Genomic DNA, 21,039 nt, shown 5'->3' on the forward strand with positions numbered 1-21,039 from the left:
TTCAAATCATTAAATATGAAGTATTTTGTGCTCTCCTTAAGCTCATTTCTGCAAACAATTCAGCTTTCAGGCAATGCACTTTGAATACTTCTTTAAAAAACAGACTGTGCAATGCCAAATAAATGATTACTACCTGTTATTCTATTTCAATAAAAGTAAGATTTAGAAGACATGTGAAACTGATCTCAATTAGCCTGGCCATAAACAATCAAGCAAAAGAAGGTACCTTAGAATTGCTAGGTTAAAATTGGACATAGCTTTGGCATTTTACTTAATAACATCTATAGGGATTAGGTATTTATGGGTGATGTAATTAACTCAGTGGTAGATTCCTGGTGTAGCCTATGTAAGGTCTTTATTCAAGCCCCAGCACTGCATAGGGAGCTGAGCAGTGAACAACTACTACACACCCCAATTTGACATACAGGGGAAAACTTTTGTCATGGGCATTATTAGAAAAGCTAAATTAAGCTTCTCCAAAGACCTGATCAATCAATCAACTCTGTTGAAAACTGACTCTTTTCCCTTCCTTGCTTCTGCCACAATACTTATTATTATCTTCTGATACACTGTACAGGGGCTGGGAATGTGGCCTAGTGGTAGAGTGCTTGCCTAATATGCACGAAGCCCTGGGTTCAATTCCTCAGTACCACATAAACAAAAAGCTGGAAGTGGCGCAAGTGGTAGAGTGCTAGCCTTGAGCAAATGAATCAGGGACAGTGCCCAGGCCCTGAGTTCCAACCCTAGGACTGGAAAACAAACAACGAACAAACAAAAAAAAAAGAACTGATACAGTGCCCAATTTGCCTGTATCGTTCTTGTTTTGTTTCGTTTGACTGTTGATGGTGGTGGTGCTGATTTTTGTATTAGAGCCGGAACTCAGGGCCTCTCACTCTCACTCAGCTTTCATGCTCATGGCTGATGCTCTACCACTTGAGCCATGCCTCTAGTTATATTTTTTTATTGGAAATAAGAGTCTCAGACCTTTCTGCTCTATATGGCATCATTTCTATTCCAGTATTTTTCATTATGTACCTTGAACTAAGAATTACATACTTTGGTAGTTATACTTTCCTATTCACTCTTGAATTTTCCCACAGAACTTCCCAAATGACTGTACTCATTTTTATTACGCTACCACATGAAGAATTTCCATATCAAACTTTTTTTTTGGTGTACATGGTGCTGGGGATTGAACCTGGCTGTAGCTTTATACATGTTAAACAAATGCTACAGAACAGAGTTTCACTCCCAACCTACAATTCCTATATACATTATTATTATTGTGTGTGCGCACCAGTCCTGAAGAGCTTTCATGCTCAAGGCTAACACTCATCATTTTGTGTCACAGTTCCACTTCCAGCTTTTAGGTGGTTAGTTGGAGATGATTCTCACAGACTTCTCTGTCCTGGCTAGTTTCAAACCATGATCCTCAGATTTCAACCTCATGGGAAGCTATGATTACAGGCATGAGCCACTGGCACTAGACATTAGTTCCTATTTCTACCTTATGACTTTACAAATGAGTAAAACTCAATAGTATCATAGTTCCTTCCTCATAGCCTCAATAAATTCTGATGAACTGATTAACCAAAACAGACCTAAAAAGCACAGTAAACTACAAAGAACTATAAGAAATGTACTTTATTTCCATTCAGAAAATTGATTATCATTTTGTGTTAAATACAAAACCACAATATACATTAATGTTGCAACAATAAAAATTTTAATCTGCTCATTCTAATTTAAGCAGCAGTACATTTAAAAACAAGATTCTTTAGAAAACATAGAACACGGGCTGGGGAGGTGGCTCAGTGGTAGAGTGCTTGTCTTGCATGCATGAGGCCCTGGATTTGATTCCTCAGCACCACATAAACAAAAAGAAAAAAGCCGGAAGTGGTGCTGTGGCTCAAGTGGTAGAGCACTAGCCTTGAGCTGAAGAGCTGAGGGATAGCGCCCAGGCCCAGAGTTCAGGCCCCATGACTGACAAAAAAGAAAAAGAAAAAAGAAAACATAGAACACATTAAATTTTTGGTGTGGGTGCCAGTATATTGGCTTTAATTCAGGGCTTTATGCTCTCACTCAGCTTGCTCTACACAGCTGGTTCTCTACCACTGGAGTCATACCTCCAGCCTAGCTTTTTGCTACTTATTTTATAGATGGAGTGTCATGGACTTTGGTGCCCAGGCTGACTTGTAACTGTGATCCCTCTGATGTCAGCCTCCTGAGTAGGTAGGCTTACAGGTTCCTAGCTCCATCCAAAACACATGAATTGAATATTTCTTAGTAATATTAAATCCATTGTCAACTATGAAAAACACCGTGTGATAATGTTCACTGCAGACACAACTTACCAGATTCATCTATGTCGGCATCTTCATCCCACTCCTGAAATGCACGACTTTCATCTTTCCTATTCTTCACCCACTCCTCATCAGGCTCAGTATCAAGCTCAGTGGCAGGACCACAATACCAGTCACCTACTCAATGAAGAAATAAATACCAGTAAGATCAGGTCTCCTACCATCACAAAAACAACAGACAAAATCTTTCTTACCATGTAATAGGAACTCAAGCTATTTTTAGGAATATTTTAATGGTAGCTTAAAAAAATAAAGGCGGAATGGGGGAAGAAGAAAAGAGGAATTCAATTTCAAGCATACTAAAAAAGAATTATAACTACTGAAGTTCACTTAAGCAAAACTAATTCATTAACTAACATTTGATATTTAACTAAAACAAATCTAAGACTAAGGAAACAACTATAAAAACAATAATGTGTTATATACCTACTAGTCTAATACAGAAAACTTTTTCAATTTTACCTTTTACAGAAATAAGTATAGTGTTTATAATACCACTTCTAAGAAAAATAATTATCATTATCCTTACATGAAATTTTTAAAAAAATCAATGAATCATAACCTGACTTTGTAAACACTTTGTACAACCACTTAATAATAATAGTAATAAAAATCTTTGAAAATAGCCTAACCTTTCCCCTGACCATTACTCTAGCAATAGCCTTGGTGATGGTACCCAATAAACAAAAGGAACATGATTCCCTAACTCTGTACTCAGTAAGCAACTCATAAGTCAAAGAAAAAGACTAAGGTGAATTGAAACCATATATTTAACAATACTGGAGAACATACTGTAACCAAATTATCTTGATATGAAGCGAGACAATAAAAAATATATTTTAATTCCTATCCTTATGCCTACATCAGGTTTCTCACCCTAGATCCCTGACACTTTACACCTGGTGACTCTTGAAGTGGGTTCTGACCTATGGATGCAAGGTGCTTCTTAGCAGCAACCTTGGCCTTAATCCACTAGATGATAGAGTCGTATTCAAAGATGGGACAAGGGAATGTTGCCTGACATTTCAGATTTCCCCAAGAGAGGGGACAAAAACAACCAAATACCATAAGCGAAAACATTTCTGCTGGAACTTTTGGTTTAAACATATTAAAAACACAAAAAAGGGGCTGGGAAGGTGGCTCAGTGGTAGAGCACTTGCCTTGCATGATGAGGCCCTGGGTTCGATTCCTCAGCACCACATAAGCAGAAAAAAAAAGCCGGAAGTGGCATTGTGGCTCAAGTGGTAGAGCGCTAGCCTTGAGCTGAAGAGCTGAGGGACAGCACCCAGGCCCAGAGTTCAGGCCCACGACCGGACCCAAAAATAAATAAATAAAATAAAATAAATAAAAAATAAAAACACAAAAAAGCATTATTTTAGATTTGGGTAACTTTATCAAAGTTGGCAGTGCATTATCACATCTGATGACATCGATATAAATTCATTATGTATTTTTCTTAATAATGCTTATAAATAGCTGAACAAAAAATATGACATGTTAATATTTTGCCTTGACTCAGTATTCCACTATCATACAATATGAAAAATTAATCCACATAAAAATAACCTAATCATTTGGGCTATCAGTCTACCCAATACATGAAATACTACCCTTCGAAAGTGTTAAATATCTAACAACTGTTTATTTTACAAGTGTTACAAGTTGCATGAGACGCAGGACTCTAATGCTGGCACTTGGGAGGCTAAGGCAAAGGCTGTCAATTCAGACACCAGTGAGGCAGTGGAGTGAGAGCCATCTCCTCCTGAGACACAATCACAGTGCTACATAGCATTCTACCAAAACCAAAACCAAAACCTGGTGTAGTAAGACTCATAACTTTAGCAAACAAAATTAGGTGAGAAAGATACGTTTGTATGTTAAAGAGAACCAGAGTAGAGAACTATTTTTAAAAAGTATTCACATGATGAAAAAGGAGGCGTAGCTCAAGTGGTAGCGTGCCAACCATGAGCAAAAAAGCCAACTGAGAACTTGAGGTTCTGAGTTCAAACTCTGATGCCAGCGCGCGCGCGCGCACGCGCACGCACACACACACACACACACACACAATCAACATGGACTTTGAATCTTTGAAAAGACTTTTAATTCAGTGACAGAAAAATGAATATACCATATTATTGTATTCATAATCACATGCCATCACTGCAGTATATATTCATGGAGAGAACAAAGTAATTTACCACAATGAAATTAATGTGAAATTCTGATTTAAAGAATGATTCACTATCAGTTACAAAAAAAGATAGGCTTTAAAGACAAAATCTTTATTTTGAGCCACGACCAAAAGCAAGCCACAATATCTCCTCTTCAAATTCTACAGAATACAGTTTTTAAAATACTCATCTACTTAGTTTTCTAAAAAATATAGTATTCTAGAAAAATGTAGTATAATGAATGTGAGTGTACATATTATCTGTCTCCAAACATTATCAATATTTTGCCAATATTTTTGGTATTCTCTTCCCCAACTACTTTTTCTTAATAATATTAAAGAAAATGCTAGACTCATATACTTCAGCACTGCTGGCTTTTTTATACCAGGAACTAACCATGAAATCTACTTTTTGGTCAAGTTCTGTTTCCTTCCCAAGCCTTACTTATAAATGGCTGTGAATATTCACCTAAAAAAGCAGTTTTAAAGTATTTTTTAATAAATCAAAGTCACTTGTACCTACCTCTGGCCCAATGAACAGGATAAAGATGTTTCCACAGTGATCCAGTTTTTGCCAGCTGAGACCATTTAGTGCTGACTTGACTACATCGACATAATTCTTGAGGGTTGAGGTAACTGAAAATTGACAGCATTACCTCAGGAGGAAGATGGGTTATACCTGTGGAATGCTCTGACACTTCTGCTTCTGAAATATAAAAAAGAAAAGCTTTAGCAGTAAAGGCAACAAAAAAAAAATGCAGTAAGAAATTACAATCATTATTTCTATAAGCAAAGTCCAGTGCCTGAAGTTAGTTCCTTCCTGCTTGCAAGATGTGAAAAGGAAATAACATGTATTAGAGGTAACATGGGGATGTTAAACTTGTTAAGAACCTGTAGGGTTAAACTATCATGGCCTAGATCATACTTCATCAGTGTGAACTACAGTAATGAACACAGAATTGGCTTCCTCTTACAAAGGCGTCACACAAAAAACAATACTCACTTTGTAGCCTAAGTAGCATCATTAGAAAAAAGGAGCCAAACGGGTTATACAGCTTTAAATCAACAAGTATGGAGTCAGCCAAATGAGACTGCAAAGGCATTTTTAATGACACACATAAAGCTCACACAACCCTCTCTATCCATGGATTATAACTCCTAATAGAATGTTTCTTGAGTTGCCTTTCACTTGCACATTTCATCTTAAAAGGTCTGTGAAATCTGACTTCTTTAACCTGTATATACCTTAGCCAGTTGAGATAAACATAACCATTTATGACACATAAGGACATTTTTGCCAGAATCTACTGTAGAAAATCAATGAATATAATTTCTTATTAGCTATTATTTCAGTAACAGTTTTGTGAAAGAAAATTGAAAACAGTGCTACAATAAGTAGAAGAATTTTGAATACCTTACATAATTGGTTTGTCTTCACAAGACAACTTAAATATAGAAATGCCATGAACAAGTTACTTTAAACTGTATTTTAAAATTTCAAATACTTAAACATAATGCAGCTTTAATTTACTTTGAAGAAAGGGGAAAATTAAATGCAGTCATTGTAATGCTTTTAAATCCTGTATTATAATTAAAATTAAACAAGACACAACAGGTCTTAGGTTGGTATGTAAGGTACAAGCTATACTTCAGAGTAAAGCTTACGAGCTTTGTAGGTTTAATCATAGCCTACCTTATAAAATGATCCTTTCAACATCAATCTAACTACTTTGCTAAAGAAAATATGAGAAAAGGACAAATCTTAAAAAACTATGTGCTATTTTAATAGGTATACTATGACTCCTGACCATCTACAAGAAGCTAAAGAATAAATTTCTACTGGTCTAAAGATGCCAACTTTCTTTTAGTGCAGTTTGAAAAGGAAAAGCTAATGAGATAAATTTAAAAAAAAAAAAAAAAGCAGTCTACTGCTGGGCTGGGAATGTGGCTTAGTGGTAGAGTGCTTGCCTAGCATGCAAGAAGCCCTGGGTTCTATTCCTCAGTACCATATAAACTGAAAAAGTCAGAAGAGGGACTGTGGCTCAAGTGGTAGAGTGCTAGCCTTGAGCAAAAGCAATTCAGGGACAATGGCCAGGCCCTGAGTTCAAGCCCCAGGACTGGCAAAAGAAAAAAAAATGTAAAAAAAGTCTACTAAAAAATGTCACGAATATTTTAGTTGCATTTCTCATTCATCTTCTCAAAGCATACAAACACAGTATATAGAGTATACTATATAGAATATTCCTAGATATAAACAGACTTAAGAATAGCAAAGGGTGAAAATAAAACTACAAATGCTCTTGAAAACAACTGTATCCCAATGAACCCACTGTAAGGTAAATATGTTAAAGAATAATGCATTTAACACATCTAATCTATCCAACATCATAGCTCACCAACATATTATACTATAACTTATTAGTTGTTCTCTGTGGTGCTTGCATAACTAACTGCAATGGGTTACAGCTGCTGCTGAGTACTGCAAAACAGCACCATATAGCATTTAACTAGCCCAGAAGAAGACCCATTACTTTCGAGCCTTTGGAAAGTTAAAAACAAAAAAAAACTGCACACACACAGGAACTGAGAGTATAAACTTGACTTTGAAAACTGATGAACAACACAAGGAAATATAAAAGCAGACAATATAGTAACTGGAGCTCAAAAAGATGGGTACTACAAATGGGTGCTGGTGGCTCAGGTCTGTAATCCTAGTTACTCAGGGGACTGAGATCTGAGGATCACCAGTGTGAAGTCAGCCCTGGCAGGAAAGTCCATGAGACTCTCATCTCCAATTAACTGACAAAAAAGCTAGGCCTCAAGTGGGAGAATGCTATCCTTCAGTAAAAGGAGCTCAGGAACAGCATCCAAACCTTGACTTCAAGCCCCAGTACCAGCACAGAAAGAAAAAGAAAGAAAAGAAAAGAAAAGAGGAGAGGAGAGGAGAGGGAAAAAAAGAAAGAAAAGAAAGAAAAGAGAGAAAGAAGAAAAGAAAGAAAGAAAGAGAAGGAAAGAAAGAAAGAAAGAAAGAAAGAAAGAAAGAAAGAAAGAAAGAAAGAAAGAAAGAAAGAAAGAAAGAAAGAAAGAAAGAAAGAAAGAAAGAAAGGAAGGAAGGAAGGAAGGAAGGAAGGGGGAGGGAGGGCGGGAGGGAAGGGACGGAAGAAAAGATGGAAGGGAGGAAGGAAGGAAGGGAGAGAAGGAGGGAGGGAAGGGAAGGGGGGTGAGAGGGAGGGAGGGAGGGGATACTACAAAGTGCTCTGAATATTAAAGTTCTCAATTTTGATTAATCAAAGTGATAATTTTAATTATTGTACACACATAAATTCATTCAAGAAACACTATTCTGCATACTACCTAAGTAATAAGACATTAGATTATCATATGACACTGGATTATAAAGTAGAAACTACTGCCTTTGATTATTTTTTTAAGTGAAAATAACTTCAAATGATTACAAACCTGACTTAAATTTACTCCTCAAATGAAATCTATAATTTATACCAAGATAGCAGTGTCCTTGAACTAAGAAACTGTTAGGTATCTAAACAAACCACTCTCACCTCTATCTGACTTTTCGTCCACAGAGTATTTGAAGAACTTCTGTCTCTCCTCAGCGTGATTCCACAGGCTAAGGCCTCTAAGCAGCTCTGCAGTATCCTTCTGAGAGCAGTGCTGTGCAATCACCTTCTTTTTAATATCTTTAAGCTCCTCATAGGTAAAATATTCCATTAACATGGGCTGAAAAACCTGAAATAAAAGATTCACAAGATACACTCTATGATCTTTAAATTATTAATAATTCAAGTATAGTCTTAGGAATGTTCCCAAGAGATAGAAATTTTACGCATGATCACTGTTAGTTTACGCAAAGAATATCACCAAAGTGTGCCTCCTCAATGATCTCTCCAGCTAATAAGTCAGATATTAAATAATTTTAAAGCATCAGGACAAGAACTGCCTGTCAGAACTTGTCAAACACTCCTAATCATCTCTTGCTAGATATTTATGTCAGTTAACTTCCTTCTTTTAAGTAGTAAGTAACTGAATTCTATCCAAACAAGACCTCTACCTCAAATGAGAATGATCTTCAGTATACTGACCATGTAAGTCACAACCCTGTTGAGATAATGAACTATTTCGACACTTTCTTAATTCTGGAGATGTTTACTCAAATCATTATTTTAGTGTTGTAGTTCCTATCAAACTTATTCATGGAGATTTCTTCTTAGTAACTGATAGGCAGTCCCAACATCTCATTAACAGAATTACAACCTTCAAAGTTTGAACCAGGCTTTTACTGTTGTTTTTAGTTTCACAGATAATCTGATGTGTATCACAGGTTTAAAATACTACTCTTGTGACTCTGATTTCAATGCTTACTTTATGACAATGACTTAGAGCCCTGAAAAAATAACCATGTCCACCTGACTTAATTGGTCTGAAAGGATGTTAAGAAATAGCACATTCTTTTATTAATCTAATAAGGTAAAACCAGTTGAGAATCACTACAGTAACTGATTTAATTAGAGTTGAAAACTACTCAGTTTTTATAGAATACTTTTTCTGTATCTCATCCTAATACTCATCCCATAGAAAAGAACAGTAATGTTTTGTCTATCTGTTTAATGAAGTCTTAATACATGTGTATTAGTCATAACAATGATAAATTTAAAACTACCATTTAACTAATAAAGTCTCATATTGGAAAAAACACTATAAAAATTCGTTTAATGTGTAGAAAATATTTAAAGAGGTATAGAACCATCTAAAGATTTTGAAAAGCACTAAGATGACATAAAAAGTTGCTAACAGTGCCATCAACACATGAAAATACCTATTTCTTAAGTAAATGAAATTTAATCATTCATTCAGTAAGAGCAACTTCAGACAACCGGAGGCTTCTCTCCAGCAATTCCTCTACCTCCTTTGGTATTTAAAATTTTTAGAAGTCTAAACAAATCATAATGAGGAAAAATTATTACCTCTTCCTCTTCTTTCATGTGAGGAAGAAAATCTCTCGTAAAAGCCTCCAATCTCTCTTTCAGCTGTTTGGCGTAATTTAACTGTTCATATTCATTCTAAAAATATAAACAAAAAATGTTTACATTTTGGTCCATTACTTACATTGTACCTGATCCCAGGAGGTCATTTTAGCTTTCAGTTTAAAATCCAAAATAAAACCTCAGAACAAAACAGACAAGTAGCAAAGTGGTATATGGACTTTTAACATAAAAGATGTCTTTTGGGATACGGGTACACTGCAGTTACAGAGAGCTTACCGAGGACCCTAAATTTAATCCTCAGAAATCTAAAACCAATAAGCTTTGAACTTTTTTGTGTTTCTTTGTTTTTGTTCTTTTTTTTTTCACCAGTACTGGGGCTAAACTCAGAGCCTAGGCACTGTCCCTGAGCTTCTTTACACTCAAGGCTATCACTTGAGCCATAGCACCACTTCTGGCTTTTTCTGTTTATATGGTACTGAGGAATTGAACCCAGGGCTTCATGCATGCCAGGCAAGCACTCTACTACTAAGCCATATTCTCAGCCCTGAACTTTGTTTAGTAATTTGACTTTACTCCTTTTTTCAAGTGTCATTTAAAAAGTCAGAAAATTGCCTGGTGCCAGTGGCTCACACCTGTAATCCTAGCTACTCAGGAGGCTGAGATATGAGGATCATAGTTCAAAGCCAGCCCAGGCAGGAAGGTCCATGAGACTCTTATCTCCAATTAACCACCAGAAAACCAGCAGTGGCGCTGTGGTTCAAGTGGTGGAGCACTCGCCTTGAGCTGAAGAGCTCAAGGACAGCACCAAGCCCAGAGTTCAAGCCCCACAACCGACCAAAAAAAAAAAAAGTCAGAAAATTAAGCTGAGTGCCAGTGATTCAAGGCTATAAACACAAAACTGAGATCCAGAGAAACAAAGTTTGAAGCCAGCATAGGCAGACAAGTCCCAAAGACCCCATCGGCAAAATAACCAGCAAAAAAAAAAAAAAGCAGATAACTCACACCTGTAATCTTAGCTACTCTCAGACCTGGAGAACCAAAGTTTGAAGCCAGCCCCGGCAGAAAAGTCCTCCAGACCTTGTCTCTAATTAATGAACAAAGTATCGGATAAAGTTGTGGCTCAAGTGGTCAGCTGTTGCAGGAAAACTAAGCAAGAGCACAGGAAGGCCTTAAGTTCAAGTCCTAGTACCAGCACATAACACATACAAACAAACAAAAAAAGTGATCAAATTCCTTAATACCACCCCTTAAGTTTTATTGCCTTGGACTGGCTACAGCAAAAGTCCTGTAGCAAAAATCCTTCTGGCCTTGATGTTTCTGTTAGTAATTTTCATCCACTGACTCCCTAGCTATAAACTCCTACTTGTTTTAGTTGTACCTAGCATTACTTAGCATTAAGCTGGCTCGCTCTTCTTTATTGTAAGCCTCCACTACATCTTGAATTAGTCTTCCTAGCCATCATCAACAAGTGGATGGAATAGTGTTACTTTTCTTTAATAGCATTTACTAGAAACTAATCACAAGTTTTGCCAATGACACACAGAAGATGGCACAATTTCGATTAGTTGTATCTTAGACACCAAGTTTTACAACTCACCTTCACATTCTTCAGTCCCTTTTCAAAGAGGCTAAGCATCTCAGAGAGTTTATTGTCAGAATGAACATTATAAATTGTCTGGCTGCGTTGCTGAAGCAAGCCAATAATGTATTCATTTTCAATCTGCTCATGCATTTTGAACTCCTTGAAAGTGGCATACAGAGACTGTAGAAGAGCACGGAAATCATTGTTGTTGGAAAAGTTGGTTTTAGAAAGCTGAGTAAAAAAAAATGTAAAAAGAAAGGAATAAATAAATGCCAACAATATACCAGTAAGAAACATTCAAGTGTGTTATTTTTATACACAGCAAGATATTTCCTTTATACTTGATTAAAGTACAGATAAAGAAAATTCAAAAATGAACAAGTTATAATGGTATAACTAAAAAGTATGCTAGGCCAGGAAAATGTTAAGTCGGTTTTCTGAAGGACTTGGTGCTACAGAAAAATATACACAGGTCACACATTTTTTTACCTAAAATTATTCTGTAGGTATGAAAAATACAGGCAGGTACACCACAGACATTTGTAAACATTAAGTTCTGATAATGTAAATTTTTTTTGTTCAAAATGTCCAAAAGTAGGCTACTCAAGTTTAAACTTTAATGATCAAGTTGAGACTGATCTGTTCTGGAGTATAAAATACTGGGCTGTTAGATCATTACGACCGTTTAAGGGAGCTACTTTTAAGGCAATTTATATAAATACCTAATGGCTTATGTAAGAAATTGTTGACTTATCTGGCAGGAGACACTAGAAGGAACCTAGAAGCCTAGTCTAGCAAAGCATTACTCCAAATAAACCCACTTGAAAGAAAAATACAAGTCAATTTTTTTAAAAAAAAGGCAAAACAAAACTTGAACTGAGCACTGAGAGCTGTAATCCTAGCTACTCAGGAGGCTGAGATCTGAGGACCATGATTCCAAGCTGCCCAGGCAGGTAAAGTCTATGAGACTCTTTATCTCCAATTAACCAGCAAAAAGCCAGAAGTTGAGATGTGGCTCAAGTGGTAAGAGTTCCAGCCATAGGTGGAAAAGCCAATGGAGAACTAGAGGTCCCAGAACTGTCCCATCTCCCACCCCCACCCCCCACCCCCCACACACACACCGAAGGACCAACACATCATTTTTTCTTAATCCTGCTACCGAAGAACAAAAATGCTGATTCCAATCCAATGCTAAATTTCTACTTAGTGCTGAATTACTTCCTAGTATTTTTAAATATATGATTAAAAATCTTGGTTCAAGCTCAAAATAATATTCAAATCCTTCATTACGTATATCAATCTACTTTTTTGTGTAAATTCTAGTTTCAAAATTCATTGTAAAGGGGAAATGATCAGGTTAAGTACAATAACCAGATAAATGAAATTGAGGTGCTAACATCATAATTCCTAGATTTGCTATGGTCTGATCTAGTATTCTTGAAATGGAATGCAATCTAAACTGTCTCATCAGCCTTCCTCAGTAAGAATTTGGTCTGATGACAGTGTATTGAAAAGATGACACATAAATTCTAAAGCAAAACTCTTTTAGTGGACCTAAAAGAAATAACTAAATACGTTCTACAAAAGACAGTATGCATTCACAGCAAGAGTCACAGAGAACCAATCCTAGAGTAAGAGTCCCAGGACTGGATCCACTTATTTAGCTGTATAACCCGAGGTAAATTACTTTTCTTCCTCAATGTCTCAGTTTCTTCTTGGTGTTAAATGGCAATAAAATATCTATACATATTAATATGGTTATCCGGCACTTAGGAATTAGTTGAAAATCAAACATTTGATAAATTCATGCACTTCTGACTCTATTCAAACATTTACTGAGCAGTTATGAGCCAGGCACTGTGGCACTGTTTCTAGCATTTGAGGTACATAAGTGAACAAAATGAAGATTGCTGCCTTTATGGATTTTACGGTCTAGTGAAGAGAAGACAAAGACTCATGTGTAAATCATCTTAGAGCAGGACTTTACACAGTAATTATTTCAACTTCTGCAGGGTAGGAACTATTTAGCTGCTGTAGCACAAAAGTAGTCAGACAACAAGTAAGCATGTAACTGTGCTATATTCCCATAAAACTCTGTATTTATGGATAATGAAATTTGAACAGTCATGTAACTTTTGGGGGGGGGTCTGTCATGGGATTTAAAATCAGGGCCTGGGCTCTGTTCCAGGTTCTGTCCCTGAGATTTTTGCTCAAGGCTAAAGCTCTACCACCTGAGTGGTAAGAGTCCATGGACTTTTCTGCCAGGGCTGGCTTCAAACCAAGATCCTCAGATCTCAGCCTCCCTAGTAGCTAGGATTACAGGCATGAGCCACCAGTGCCTGACTTTTCATGCAACTTTCACATGTCAAAATATTCTTTTAATTTTTCTCACTATGTAGACTCAACAAAATTTATTAGTGGCCAACAACTGTAAAAGTTATGTGTCATTTTACTTAATAAAAGTACAATATAAGTAGTCTTATTAGAAATAGCGCAACTTAAAGTGCCAAAAGTGTAATGTTCTCACATGAATTAAGGAAAATTACACTACAAATTAGCTACAAAAATGTCTATGTCAGAGATTCGATCAAGAATAGTGGTTAAGGGTCTGGGAAGGTGGCTCAGTGGTGGAGCGCTCACCTTGCATGCATGTGGCCCTGGGTTCGATTCCTCAGTACCACATAAGCAGAAAGAAAAAAGCCAGAAGTGGCGCTGTGGCTCAAGTGGTAGAGTGCTAGCCTTCAGCTGAAGAGCTGAGGGACAGCGCCCAGGCCCAGCTTTCAGGCCCCACGACCAACCAAAAAAAAAAAAAAAAAGAATAGTGGTTAAAAGCATTCTAGGGGCAGATGGTGAAGTGATACTGATAGCAAGCTACTACCTTCTATAAAACTCACACTAAAAACCCCAGCTACTCAGGAGACGTAGATCTGAAGATCAGAGTTTGAAGCTAGCCTGAGCAGATGAATTCATTAGCAAGCAAAAAACCCGAACTGGAGTATGGCTTAAGTGATAAAATGACAGCCATGAGTTAAAAAAAAAAAACTAAACAAATAATCAAACAAAAAAAACCCTACAGCCTAGAGAGCTCATGGCTTTGAACTCAAGCCCCAGTACTTAAAGTTCTAAGGATCTACTGAACAGCATGGTAAGTAACGCTAATAATACTGCTTTGTTTCTCCAAATTTGCCAAAAGAATATATCTTAAGTTCCTCATCCTTTCACCTCAACACACACATGCACACACACACACACACACACTCAAAACCATGGCAATGGATGTATTATAGATGAATTATAGATTTTTTCAGCATTAGTCAGTGTACATTAACCCCAGTAGTTCACATACCTTGAACATGTATTATTTGTCAATTTTACATTAATAAAGCTAGAAAAAATGATCAGAAGAAAAGTCAACATGCTTGCGGAGAGAATGGTTATAGAACAGGCTGAGGAAACAGTTTCATTTGTGTTAAATTCTTGGTGTTAGTAAATCTGATTAATAAGTGAAGACAAGACCACTGGTAGATAGATAGGTAAGAAAAAAATAATGCTCATGCCAGTTTTTCAAAAAGTGTAAATGCTTTTAACCTGGAAACTGAACATTGGTAGACTTAGCCGTTATAATATATAACAACGAGAACATATTGTATGTGTTCCTAAAAATCTTTTTGCATAAAGTTTCTCCAAAAGGCTATCTCTAACAAAGGTATTCAAATACTGTATATAAACTTAAAAGAAAAAAATATCTGGACACTAACAATTTCAAGGACACATTGGGGCAGACAATAAAACACTTTATAAAAGGTGTCATAAATATTGTTTCTTAAAGCAATTATCAGAACAGAGGTACTATCAGCTCCATACCATAGATTAAATCTACTGCAGCTCAGAGAAACCATTCAGCCTAATCACAGAACGGAGCAGTAGACAACAAAATGGAGTCCCAGATTCTGTCTACAACACCTATGCTCTTTCACAAGACACAAGTTGCCGAAACCATAAAGCTCCCTTTCCAAATCCAAGACAGCCAATGTTCAGGAAGAATACCTGCTCTGAAGCAGAAGAGTTGACTACAGAGGCATTTTTGCCACCCCTATTCCCCCCCAGAAGATAAAGGGTCAGGTCTAGAGACTATTTTGACTGTCACCACTGGGGAAGTGCTACTGACACCTAGAGGGTTAAAGCTAGGAATGCAGCTAAAGCATCCAACAATGCAGAGGACAGCCTGCACAACAAAGAATCATCTGGCCCAAAATGCAGAGGAGTGGTTTTCAAACACTGTTTTCCATGACCTAGTCAGTACCACGACCAGATAAAATACAGCACAATCCACATACACACATCACACCTGAAACAGATTTCAACAAACCTATCTCTCTCTCTGCTTGTGAGGTACTCTAACATTTACTTCTCCATCCACAAAATCCATTTATGACTCACCATAGATCTCAGGACATTTTTAAAAATGTTCTACAGTGAAATACAAAAGTTACTATTGATCCACATGGTAACACAGTCTGGTGTCTTGCAAATTCAACAAGGAACTATATGGAACAGGATACATATAATCAACAAACAAGTCAACAAACAAATGTATCTTCAATATTTTTAAATAATTTACTTTTTGTCTCATTCAAAATAAAAATACACAAACTAAAATATAAAACTTGGCTTCAAACTAAGTGTCAGAAGTGTTGTCACTTTAAGCCAATTAAGTTCCAATATAGGAATGAAAATACATAACAAACATTACTGCCACAAAAAGTTATTATTTTTCTGTCCATTTGGCCAGACAAATGCTTTCATTCAATCAAGAGACTTACCCTCAATGAATAAGCTTGAATTCTACGTGGTAAAATTTACAGATAGAAAAGAGAGATGACCCACAGATGAAGTATATTTCATAAAACTATGTAGTTAGTAATAAGCAACCGGGAGGTAAGGTAGAAAAAAAAAAAAAAGCAGCTCTTCAAAAAGGAGAAAAAATGCTAAGATTAAAATTCAGACTCTACTAATTACTAGTTGAATGCATCGGGTAAGCTACTTAACCACAGACTGTTTCCTCACTTTTAAATGAGAGATAATACTTGTCTTAGAAGGCTCTGGTAAGGATTAGAACAAATTTATCAAGCATGTAGTAAGAACCTATTAGTAATATTCTATATTTCTCTTTTCTTTTGTTCATCTTTTTTTTTTTTTGGCCATCCTAAGGCATAAACTCTGGATCTAGGCTCTGTCCCTAAGCGCCTATTGCTTAAGACTAGTACTCTACCACATGAGCCACAGCACCAATTCTGGCTTTTTCTGTGATTTAATTGGAGATAAGAGTCTTACAGACTTTCCTGTCCAGGCTGGCTTCAAACCATGATCCTCAGATCTCAGCCTCCTAAGTAGTAGCCAGGATCACAGGTGTGAGCCATGGGTACCCAGCTTCCTGTTTCTCAATTCAATATTCTCTTCACTAAACCAATCCCTCAAATACCAGTCAGTAAGTTCTTACAGGCAAGCAGAAGGATGAGAAAAATAAGGGGAGCTGATTATATTAATAAATGGATAAATAAACTCACATTCAATGTTCAAAAATATTAACTACTCAAATTATTCTGAGTTTATTTCCTAATGTTTGGGTCATTACATTATTTTTTTAAATAAAAATGACAAAGTACATGGCATGTTTAACATCCTTACCTATAAAACATAGGGATGCCCAAAGGCCTAACTAAATAACTAAGTTTGGAGATGCCCATTCTAACCACATTCTTCCACTGGTCATCTATTTGTCCTCAGACATCAAGTTTAAGAGTAACCATCTGCGGAAGTGGCGCTGTAGCTCAAGTGGTAGAGCGCTCGCCTTGAGTTGAAGAGCTGAGGGACAACGCCCAGGCCCAGAGTTCAGGCCCCACGACCAACAAAAAAAAAAAAAGAGTAATCATCTGAACCTATCCTAACTCCTTACACACCCCTTGGCCTTTCTAATCTACAAAGTCCCCAAATAAAGGATAGAAATATCCCTTGCCCATTCTACCTCAAAACAACTTCTGATAACAAAAGTGAAAAAAACTTTTCAGTAAGTCCTTTTATAAAAAAGAAAACTCTATGAGCAAAATTTTAAATTTGGTGTTAGACAACAATATATAACATGGCCTCCAACTTCCAAATTTTTCTAACTAAATGAGGCCTAAACATAGAAAAAGGCTTGACATTAATAAATAAAAGGATGTGTCTATACTATTAGAATCTCAATATTGGAACTAAAACTCCTTTCTTTATTGCTGCTAGGCATTCAGAGTCAAAATTTAGAACATAAGAGAAATAATGTACTAGTGTGACTACAAAAACTAATTACTTATATTAGGCTACTTATATTAGGTGTCTTGAGCTATACAACCAAAGAACAGTAATATAAAACTTGAAACTTTCATTCCCTTTAAGACCATTCAGCCATCACAAAACACTTCCCCACTTTTGCTTACAAAGCCCATCCCCAAAAGGATTTCCATTGGCTCTTCCCACCAAGAAATGGCACAAAATCTGATGCTGTTTTTTCCTTTGCTGAATTACTGAGGTCACAGTTCAGAAGACTTTAAATCTTGAACACACACAATAATCTCATTAACTGTATGTAGCTTGGAATTCGTGACAATTTCTTGCAGTGCTAGAGAAACTGGGTGATAATTTTGACTTACACCTATGTCAAGTTGGAAATGTTTTATCAGACTCGTTAGGCAAGACAGAACATTTAACTACTGTAACAAACCTTATTTGACTCAGGTATACCTTTTCTAAATGTGTTCTCAATCACAGAAAAATAACTACTTTCTTCAGAAATTTAAATAAGACTGAAAGGTCAAAGTTGTGATTTTTTTTTAATTTTGGGAAGGCACAGTTATGTAGAAATTTAAAACCTCCCAGGAAATCCTAGGAATCTCCAGAGAACATGTACCCAGGCACATGATTCCTCCTACAATCGCAGGGGATGTGTGGACTGCCTCTCTCCAATATAAACTGGAGGGAAAAACCTTGAATTCTATTAGCTTCCCCTTGCTGATTTTAATTAGAGTAAAACAAAAGTCTCTCCAATTTTTTCTTCCCTGAAATCAGAATTTACTGTTTCAAAGAACAAAATTCAAAAGACAGGGGAGACAAACGCATTGCAATGCAGCTAACTGGAAAAGATGGGGGCTCAGCAGCTTAGCCACGACTTAAGCTTCTCCTGGTGGTTCTCACCCCTAGCTGCACAGAGCACTCACCTTGAGAGCTCTTAGTCGGACTAGATGTCTGTCTAGGTTTCATCTTAGATGACCCCAATTTTAGTGGGAATTTGGACACCAGGGTATTTTTTAAAACCATCTTTGGAGGTAATTTCGAATAAACGATCAAGTTGAACATCAAAATCTTAAAACAGTCCTGGTGTGAAAAAAAAAAATAGTTCACATAAAACTGGGTTTTTTGCTTAATTTTCAAAATGGAGGGAAAAGACGGTTATGGGGTTAGGGGTGGTAAAATCTGAAACCTCAAACAGTTAGTCTTGAGTGAAAATTAGGAACCGTCCACTCATCTTTCTGGACTATATGACACAGGCTCTTTGCTGTTCACCTTGATGCTTTGTGATGCTATGTAACGTGGTTTCTGAAATGTTACGTTTATTTCTATTTTAGACGCCACTCATCTGGTTCACTTTTACAAGAATGCTCGAAGTTTTAGAGCAATCCAATAACTGACAAATCGGAGGCATTTTACCCTTGTTTTAGATTCATTAGCACAAGGCCCTACACACTCTCCAAGCCTTTTTTAGCTTGTGCAGTACCAATTAAGAGTCCAAAAAGGTTCCCAACAATCAAGCCAACTTTTCCTGAGGCTCCTCCCTCTTTTATGTGATTCCCCCCTCCCAGTAAAGAATTCCAACAAAGAATAGCGGTGTTTCAACAGAATCGCTCGAAGGGGGGGGGGGGGGGGGGGGAGAAGCAATTAAAGTTATGCGGAAAGCCAGGCGTCGGTGGCTCGCGCCTGTAATCCTAGCTGCCCGGGAGGCTGCGATCCGAGCATCACCGTTCGAAGCCAACGCAGACCGGAAAAATCCAGGAGACTCTCTACCTCCCATGAACTACCCAAAAGCCGGAAGTGGAGCCGTGGACAGCGCCCAGGCCTGAGTTCAAGTCCCAATACCCGCATACACCCACCCACCCACCCCCAAAATAAAAGTTGCCAGGGAGAACATCTCCTCGAATGCAGCATGAAGACCTCCAGTTCCCAAGTCTGGCTCCTCCGCCCCCCCACGTCCCCCCCCCCCCCCCAAATCAACCCGGCGAAAAGCTAGGGGGTCAAAAAGAAAAGGCGGCGGCGGCGGGTGCGGGTGGGGGTGGGGGTCAGACGCGGGCCCAGGGCTGCCCACGGGGCGCGGGAGAAGCTCGAGGCTCCGCAGGGGGGGAGTGCGTGTTCGCCGAGAAGGTTCCCCGGTCTCCCGACCCCGCTCGGTGGCGACGCGGGCGCGAGGAAACTGCGGGCGCGGGTGGGGAACGCGCCCCGGGCGGCCGACCCGGGTCCCCGGAGGCCGGCGGCTCCCCCCCGCCCGACCCCCCACCCTCCCCGCCCGAGGCCGGCGGTCCTCGGGGCGCACGGCGGCGGAGGCCGGCGCGGCGCGCGGCCCGGGCGCCCCTCCCCTCCGCTCCCCTCCCGGCCTGCGCGCAGGGCCCCGCGGGAGGACGCGGCCGGCCGGGCGGGGGACCGCCCCGCGCGCCCCGAAGGCACGTCGCCCGCCGCGGGGACGCGGGGGCCCCTCGCGGCGCTGACGGCCGCGCCGGCGGCCGTTTCCCGCGGCGGCGGCGGCCCGGGGGAGGGCGGCGGGGCCGCGCAGGCCAGGCCGCCCCAGACACCGGCCCGCGCCCCCGCGCCACCCGGGCCGGAGACCTCCCCCCGTCCCGCGCGCCGCGTCCCGTTACCTTGTCACAGTAGCGCCCCACGAGCTGCTTCATCCGCCAGTGCGGGGCGGTGAAGACGTCCACCTCTTCGGGGAAGGGCGCCATCGCCGCAGCAGCGTCTGCCTCAGCAGCCGCGGCCGCCGCCTCTCCATAGACACCCTCGCCGCGGGGCAGAGGCGGCGCGCCCCCCTGCGCATGCGCCCGCCCCGTCGGCGCGCGCGCCCGGGCGGCGGAGACGCGGGAGCGCGCGGGCCGCCGCCATGCGGTGCCCGCCGCCCACGTGACGCGCGCGGAGGCGCGCCCCCGCCCCGCCCGCTCGGAGTGCGCGGGAAGCAGCCGGGCCTGCCCCAGCTCCCGGCTCGCGGAATCACCCTGTCTGCGGGGCGCAGCCCGCCAGGCCCGGGAGCCGACCTAGCCGCTCACCGGGGTCGGGTCGGGGCCGGGACTTGGACACGGGGCCAAATGGCCCTCGGGCCCGGCGACCGCCGAGTGCGACCCGGGCCGCCCCCGAGAATCGGTGCCCTCGCTTGGCCGCAGCCCAGCAGCTGGGGAGACCGGGTCTAGGGGCTGCGCCCCCAAGAAGTCCTGCACGTGATCTCGAGTGTGGGGCTGGAGACGCCTTGGGCGCCATCCTGGGGAGGGATCGAGGGGGGCCGGGGTCCTGGGGCTGGGGGGCGAAGGGGCGGGGTCCTGGGGCTTCGGTGGAGGGGGGGATGGGGTCCTGGGGCTGGGGGGCGAGGGGACTGGGTCCTGGGGTGACGAGGGGGGGAGGGAGTCCTGGGGTGAAGGGGGACTGGGGAGGGCGAGGTTCTGGGGCTTCGGTGGAGGGGGGATGGGGTCCTGGGGCTCCGGGGGGAGGGGGGAACGGGGTCCTGGGGCTCCGGGGGGAGGGGGGAGGACGGGTCCTGAGGCTCCACGTGTGGAAAGGCCCCGGGTGGCCCCGGGGTGGAGAGGGCAGATGGTACCCCTGGGAGATGAGGCCGGAAGGAAACCCGCCATTTGA

At 40.4% G+C, this 21,039-nt stretch overlaps 1 protein-coding gene across 1 annotated transcript in view; it reads right to left on the minus strand.

Annotated features, from left to right (window-relative positions):
* Positions 1-20,239, minus strand: part of Fbxl5 (F-box and leucine rich repeat protein 5) — a 35,361-nt gene extending 15,122 nt beyond the window's left edge. Inside the window, exons 1-6 of the mRNA XM_042674721.1 lie at positions 20,058-20,239; positions 11,134-11,349; positions 9,516-9,611; positions 8,094-8,280; positions 5,057-5,239; positions 2,355-2,480 (exon numbers count right to left, since the gene is read on the minus strand). Coding sequence (XP_042530655.1) covers positions 2,355-2,480; positions 5,057-5,239; positions 8,094-8,280; positions 9,516-9,611; positions 11,134-11,349; positions 20,058-20,141 — 892 coding nt within the window. The 5' untranslated portion in view covers positions 20,142-20,239. The remainder of the gene's footprint in view (positions 1-2,354; positions 2,481-5,056; positions 5,240-8,093; positions 8,281-9,515; positions 9,612-11,133; positions 11,350-20,057) is intronic.
* Positions 20,240-21,039: the final 800 nt, after the last annotated feature.

Source organism: Dipodomys spectabilis, unplaced genomic scaffold, assembly GCF_019054845.1.
Source record: "Dipodomys spectabilis isolate Male_0828 unplaced genomic scaffold, ASM1905484v1 ptg000021l, whole genome shotgun sequence".
Classification (NCBI taxonomy): domain Eukaryota; kingdom Metazoa; phylum Chordata; class Mammalia; order Rodentia; family Heteromyidae; genus Dipodomys; species Dipodomys spectabilis.